The following is a 7,229-nucleotide window of genomic DNA, read 5'->3' as shown; positions in this document are numbered from 1 at the left end:
AATACTGTATGTCACTATGGTCATGCTAATAAAGCTTCTTTGAATTGAAATTGAAAAGATGAGAAGCAAATTTTAAAACTCATTCCATGCAACAGCCAAAAGTGAATGAGGATTTGGCTTTTTGCAACTCTGATATTTTATATGCTCAAAACATTTTCTAGAAAAGGAAATGGTATTTGAAATTATTCACACAGCACTTCTAATAATGGGGAATGAATCAATGAAAGTCAAAATTAAGTTATCAAAGGAGCATCAAAAACACAAAGCAATAGGAAATAGGGGTGTCTTAATTCTCCAAATCTACGATTCGACTTACAATTTGATGGTCACAATTTGTTGTTTTATCAGGGACGGCAATCCTGCAACAAGAGCCACTAGATGAAACTAAGGTACTTTGCACCAACAGTTCCAGTTTCTAAGAGTTTACTCAATTGAATGCACCATTAGTTTAACAAGGTTCACCTGACGGCACCATGGAGTCCCGTTGGAGCCCACATGTTTTACCTTTTTTGTTTTTTTTGTCAAAACTTCCTCACGGGACCTTACCTGTCACCAGAATTGCGTGAAATCCTTGCCATAAATAGACATTTTTACCATAAATTGGTGCCTAAAAATGTATCAGAATGCAGGAATTGAATTTTACCCTCAAAATGTCATGGGGGAGGATCTGTTCCCCCAAAGGTCAATTCTGACCAAGGAAAAACCATGACGTATACTCACAGGCAGCCATAAATACATATTTTATTTGCAGCGTTAGAGAAGTTAAAAACTAATGAAAAGATGGAGGACCAGACAGACAATATGAACAGTGTCAACAGATAGAAAGACGGACAAACGAACAGACTGAAAGTGACAACAAAGACCAAACACTATAGAGAATGACAGCATACAAACATAAATAGGCAATATGTGTCAATTTGTTATAAACTTATATTCAATATTTAAAAATCTGTTACATAAGGTACTGCTTATATTATTTCACCATCTGTACACAAATGTAATGTGTTACACAAAAGTGTAATGTGAATGCACGTGTCTGGGGGGGGGGGGGCTGTATAGGCGTGGTAATGTGGACTGGTGAACTTTTGTCCCAGTCCGCCCCTGCCTCCCACTACCCCAACTTTAAATTACTGTATGTCCCCAAAGGAAAACATTGTCAACATTCTCTCCTCACCAGAAAAACACTCAACTGCACCATCTACTGGACTGACAAAGCAATTGATTTTATTATTCTAGTACCAAAACGTTACTTTATCATGTGCAATTTAAATAAAAAAAGATCGTGAGACTATGCTGTATCGTTTTTTTCCCCTACCCCTATTAAACATGTATACTGGCCTTTAAACAGTCCAGATTTCTGCACACTTTGGTGGGGGTTGTTTGTTTTTGGCCTACCTTCATTCTCCCACAGTTTGTTGGTGTGTTCTCTAGCGGTACTAGCCGTCAGGTAGACTCTCTTTCCAGCCATCAGATCCTCTGCAGGAAGACAAAAACATAAGCCAGGTAAGATCTTTTCACTGTATGTATACATATGTAAAGGCAGGGCTCCCAGTGGGTGTCATACCAAGTATTGGCTATGTTGGAGAGTTGCATGTGCAGTTAATGTATTATAATAATAATAATGTATACTCTTTACTGATCCCCTATGGGGAAATTACAATTTACACTTTGTTCTTATTAACCACTACACACAGGCCTGAAATACACACAAATGCTCAGGTCCGATACATGCACTAATGGAGAAATGTCAGACTGAATGGGCTGCCAGTGCTCGACCAGCGCCCTGAGCGGCTGAGGGGGGTTTGATGCCTTGCTCAAGACCACCTTGGCAGTGCCCAGTAGGTGAACCGGCATCTCTCCACCTACCAGTCCACTCTGTACTTTGGTCCAAACGGGGACTTGAACCAGCGGCCCTTCGGTTCCCAACCCAACTCCCTACGGACTGAGGTTACACACCACTTTCACAAAAACAAGAACACAAATAGGCTATTTCCCACTCCGTCAGAAGTGACCAATGTTTATTCACATTCTGCCACCTGTTGGCACAATGATGAACAGCATGTATACTAAATCTATTCCAATTTCTTTAAAATATGACTTACCATTAGTATTGTCCCCTGTCTGTACTCCTGATGGCATCGTGACAATCAGCTTACTGTTGTGTTCACGACGCACTGTAAACCTGCCACTCCTACAAACACACAAACCATTATTACAGCATAAAGTGGACTGTTAGGGATTTGACTATAATCAACATCTATATAAAAAAAAGAGGTACTGCTACTCATAATGTGCACCTAGGGCTGGGCATTAACATAAAATAATAATTTAATGTCATTCAAGGGAATCGTATCAAGATGAATAAACATTCTATACCGTGATGTCTTTATTGAGATATGAAATTACCTACATCAGGATAGAAGATTTTGGCCATATTGCCCAGTCCTACACACACCCCTATATTTTTAGCCTTTAGATCTTATTTTTGAGAAAATAACCATTTGCATCAGTAAGGGTGATTTCCATTATAGTCAAGAAAATGTAATGGACAACTGAAGACATTTTGTGCTTAGTTGTTAAAAGTAAGCCTAAAAATCACAAGAGTTCACTGTGGTCGGTCGACCCAATGCACTTATGGTGGCCAGTGGGAGATTAGTACCCGGTTCGCGGTTTCATTCCATGTTTAAAGAGTTGGTACACAGTAGAGTTTTATCAAATTACCTGCAGTAAGGGCACTTCCTAGTTTTCATGTGGATCTTCCAGAAGTCATTTATCAAACTGCTCTTCTTTTCAACAAGATGTTTAATCTGAAACACACACACACACACACACACACACACAATAAAAAAAATCATTTAATTTTGACCACATGGCCTTCACAATAACATGACATTCTTTAATGTTTATTTGTCGTTTTGTGCTTAAAAAAAAAAGTATCGCTTTAGCACCGGTATCTGGGAAAATACCTAACCCTATGTATCACATACACAACCCCAGCATAATATATATATTAGATATATATGGTTTGTGGTGTGTGTGTGTGTGTGTGTGTGTGTGTGTGTGTGTGTGTGTGTGTGTGTGTGTGTGTGTTTTTGGGCCATATGCTTCCATGTTTTAGTATGTGTGTGTGTGTTCTCACCGGTTTGGTGTTCTCTGAACCTTCAGCGTTCTCTCCAACTATCGTGTCTGTAAAATTCTTGAGCACCTGCTCAATCTCATCTCCGGTGGCTTTGGGATTCTCCTCCAGATGCTAACACAGACAAACACAGTTCACACAAATTAATAAATAAAGTATGGTGTTAAAAAGACACCAGAAAGCTACATTAGTTATTAGAGCAACCTGCAATCAGATGAAATATCTTCACATTTACAATAAATTAAAAACCCTATCCAACACATCCATGAACCATCTTAAATCAGGAGTCCGCAACCTTTTTTAGTGACATTTTAAAATATTCTTGTTACTCAGCAGGCCATATCAACATAAAAGGGTAACTACCTTTTTTCAACCTGGGCCCCATTTCCCCATGCCTTTGTGTCCAATAGACTAATGTGACCAAAAATCTTTGAATTTGGTCCAGTATTGAGCGAGAGCACAATGACAGGCCGGCGCAATCCAAGCTACAACATAATGTAATGGGGCAATTGTGGAGCCTTGCTTTTTGTCCAATAAAAGTGATTTTTTTTTTTGGTGCTACTGAAAGGTTCAGTAGCAGAATATTATCGACCTCAGGACGTTACTTTTTGTCTGAAGACAGCGGTGTGGAGAGTGACATGCGAGGCGAGAAAAAGGCGTTCAGGTAGTCTATTGTTCAGGAGTAGGCTACAGAGATTATAGGCTCCTGTTATGTAAAAGATTTTTTAATGTAATGGCACAATACATTGCTGAAATAAACGGTACTGCCATCCTGTCGCGATCTCTCCCAGGCAGCGTTATTTAAATCAAGCTTCCGATAATAGCAGGCTGTGCTTCTGCCAGTGGCAGTGGAATAGGTCATTTGGCATGCAGACTGAAACACTTCCAAATAACATGTTGCACACTTATTGCTAGTGTGCCATTAGGTAAGCTACCGCTCAAGGTTGCTGACCTTTGCTTTCAATCATAACATCACAATATGTGCGCTTTAGCCTCTTTAGCTTAGCTGCCACAGCAAGTTGAAAACTACCTGGCTGAGAACTTGTTCTACTTGGTAGACCTCCTTCATGTTTCCATGGTCCACTAACTTCAGCTGGTTCAGCAGGAGGTGGATGGCAGCTCGGGGGCATGTTAACTTATTACATGTGAGACAGGAACCACGAATCAACAGGTAGAGTTTCTGATAAGAGAGAGTAGTAGGAAAGAAGGAGAGAAAAAGATAAAAAAGTATTTGTAAAATTCATAAACGCAAGTAGATTGGAAAACGTGATTTAAAAGTAAATACTGATTTATAAGACCTTAACCCTTTACCAGTAGTATACCCAGTAATATTAACTTGTAAACATGTGTACTGCATGTATATGTACGGTTGTGTGGTTCATGTGTGGACCTGCTTACATCAAAGAACAGTGGGTTGTATACAGGTAGAGGTAGCTCTACATGTCCCAGGTGTCCCGGACAGTTGTTGAAGTCCTGACAGCAGGTTGAACACACCTGGTAAAAACAATAACAGAGAGTTAACATGAACCTTTTTTTTTTTAAGTACTTGCTGAAACTTAAGGCTCACAATCTTAACCTTTCCACACAGAGAATAAAACCAGTGAGGTACAACAACAAGTGAGGAAAAGACTGATAGGCTCTACGGCATTTCACAGATGTGAAATTGTTATATTGTGCTTTGTGTAACACACAGAGTGAATGTGAGTAATGTGATTTCAGCGGAGGTGTACCTCTTTGCTGTCTGCTGGTCCCAGGGCCAGATCGTACAGGCTGTTGGGGGCCACATTCCCAACAGCATCGAGGAACCTGAAGTTAGTGATCGTCTTCACACTCAACTTCCTATTGAGGAGATAGGAAGAACGTGTTAATACAAATTGCTTTGACTGCAGTGAATATTCACCTACTGGGCACTGCCAAGGTGCTCTTGAGCAAGGCACCGAACCCCCAACTGCTCGGGGAGCCTTTCCATGGGCAGCCCCCTCACTCTGACATCTCTCCATTTAGTAGTAGATAATGAGAATGTGTGTAATTCAGGCCTGTGTGTAATAACAACAGAGTGTAAATTGTAATTTCCCTTCATGGGACTAATAAAGGATACATTATTATTATTATTATTATTATTATTATTATTATTATTAAAAAGTAACTAATACAGTACATTCACAGTTGCTCCAAGTGAATTAAGTATTGTGCACAGAAAATAAATATGAAATAGCCTATCTATTATCAACATTGACATAGCAACTCCTAGCTTGAATATGCATGTAATTTCCGACACGAGTACGGGCACATATATGTAACACTTCATGCTGTAACACTGTCGTAATGTTTTTTTTAGCAATAAAAGCTAACAAGCTACCTCTCACCTTATCTCTTCGGCAGAATACATGCCAAACGACAAGCCCTCCAGTCGCCGCCATGGTACGTCTTTTCCAAACAACATTTTGGAGAATTAGCCAGACTTTAACTCGTTTATTGATATCAATTCATGGCGTCCAGCTAAACCACATGCGAAGCAAAGTTGCTCCTCTCCTCCACACGTGGGAACGTCAGACCCAACGCAAAATTGGAGGGGAGACGCAAATAAAGATGACGATGCTTTTTCAAAAACTTAGTGGATATTATACTTTTAAATAAGTGATTCAACATTTAATTCGTAGCTTGCTTGATGTCAAGTGTGGGCAAAGTGTAATAGTTTTGCATAATACAAAGTGTTATTATTTTGTCTCCCCTTTTGTCAGCCCACATGGTTTCTCCCTCCCAGAAGCCTCCAGTTTGTAACAACATGGCGGCACCCGGTAGGCACGTAGGGCGTTATATCCGACAAAACAGCCGATTTTTGATAAATAATTTCGAGCAGTTATGGGGTCACAGGTAAGACAGCTCTGTTTTAAAATAGAAAATTATTAAGTCGACTTTATTGTCATTTAATTTGGGTTGCTACATGAGTCTTAAAGCTGCAGCTAGCATCATTTGACAGGAGGTCATCTGAAGTCTTCTGAAGTTTAACCTTACATCACTGCAGTATCATCACGATTTGATAATTAGGCACATGCAAGTTAGTGTTAGGCATGTGAACATACATGTGTTTCCCCTCAAAAGATTTTATACGGTTTATATGTGTCAATTGGAATCACTATGCTTTTTCTTAAAGGTCCCATGGCATGAAAATGTCACTTTATGAGGTTTTTTTTTAACATTAATATGTGTTCCCCCACCCTGCCTATGGTCCCCCAGGGGCAGGAAATGCTGATAGGTGTAAACCAAGCCCTGGTTATCCTGTTCAGTCTTTGAGAAAATGCAAACTCAAGTGGGCCGATCTGGAATCTTGCTCCTTATGAGGTCATAAGGGGCAAGGTTACCGTCCCTTTCTCAGCTTTGCCCGCCCTGAGGATTTGGCCCACCCATGAGAGAGAGAGACATCAGGCTCGTTCGAGATGAGCCAGATGAGCAGAATCGATCACCGGCGATCGGCGCCCGTTGCATGCCGGTTAGATTTGAGCCTGACTTAATCCCAACTTGCTCTGACGTCATGCAAACGTGGGCAACGGAAATCTCACGAGAGCAAGGCGGCCGCAGTTTTGAGACGCAGGCGGCGCAGTTGCTTTTCACCGCCTGCAAGAGCCAGGCGGACCCAGGCGGACCCAGAGCATGCTGGGAAACGCCGGCTTCTCAGCTGATTGGTTTACAACATGATGACGTTTTATATAAACTCTTTATTGTTTTTGAATTGGAGGGAATTTAATTGCTATTTGTCTGATTTAAAGACTTATTCTGTCCAGAAAACATGTTGTGTGGCTGATAGTGACGTTTAGAAGTCAGAGAGACTAAATTCTTTCAGATCACAGATCATCTACAGTCTGTTGTTAATTAAAATCAGCAACAGATCGCATGTAGAGCACTTTGACAGCTACTCTGTCATAATTAAAACAACTGGAGACTGTGTACAAGCTTGTATGTGGGTCTGATTATATTTTAATAAATCGGAATTGCACCACAGTGTTTTTGTCACCTCCTGTTCAGCCTGAAGGCGGCTGGAATCGGCTTGAAACTGTCCCACTTTACCGCAGCTTTTTGTCCCCGCCCCCGGCTG

The 7,229-nt window shown here is 40.7% G+C and overlaps 2 protein-coding genes across 3 annotated transcripts in view; one reads left to right on the top strand and one right to left on the bottom strand.

The window, feature by feature from the left end:
- The window catches only part of polr1a (RNA polymerase I subunit A), a 37,305-nt gene extending 31,726 nt beyond the window's left edge, over window positions 1-5,579 (bottom strand). Inside the window, exons 1-8 of the mRNA XM_032527759.1 lie at window positions 5,503-5,579; window positions 4,867-4,975; window positions 4,535-4,630; window positions 4,167-4,316; window positions 3,140-3,250; window positions 2,722-2,807; window positions 2,103-2,191; window positions 1,396-1,476 (exon numbers count right to left, since the gene is read on the bottom strand). Of these exons, the coding sequence (XP_032383650.1) occupies window positions 1,396-1,476; window positions 2,103-2,191; window positions 2,722-2,807; window positions 3,140-3,250; window positions 4,167-4,316; window positions 4,535-4,630; window positions 4,867-4,975; window positions 5,503-5,579 (799 nt within the window). The remainder of the gene's footprint in view (window positions 1-1,395; window positions 1,477-2,102; window positions 2,192-2,721; window positions 2,808-3,139; window positions 3,251-4,166; window positions 4,317-4,534; window positions 4,631-4,866; window positions 4,976-5,502) is intronic.
- A 288-nt stretch (window positions 5,580-5,867) lies between these two features.
- The window catches only part of ptcd3 (pentatricopeptide repeat domain 3), a 16,076-nt gene continuing 14,714 nt past the window's right edge, over window positions 5,868-7,229 (top strand). Inside the window, exon 1 of one of the 2 annotated variants that reach the window (XM_032527760.1) lies at window positions 5,868-6,010. In XM_032527760.1, the coding sequence (XP_032383651.1) occupies window positions 5,883-6,010 (128 nt within the window). In that variant the 5' untranslated portion in view covers window positions 5,868-5,882. The remainder of the gene's footprint in view (window positions 6,011-7,229) is intronic. The other variant, XM_032527761.1, reaches the window with a different exon arrangement.

The sequence above is a fragment of the Etheostoma spectabile genome, chromosome 10 (genome assembly GCF_008692095.1).
Source record: "Etheostoma spectabile isolate EspeVRDwgs_2016 chromosome 10, UIUC_Espe_1.0, whole genome shotgun sequence".
NCBI classification, from domain to species: domain Eukaryota; kingdom Metazoa; phylum Chordata; class Actinopteri; order Perciformes; family Percidae; genus Etheostoma; species Etheostoma spectabile.
The sequence above is the reverse complement of the archived record's forward strand: the minus strand, read 5'-3'. Positions and strand labels throughout refer to the sequence as shown.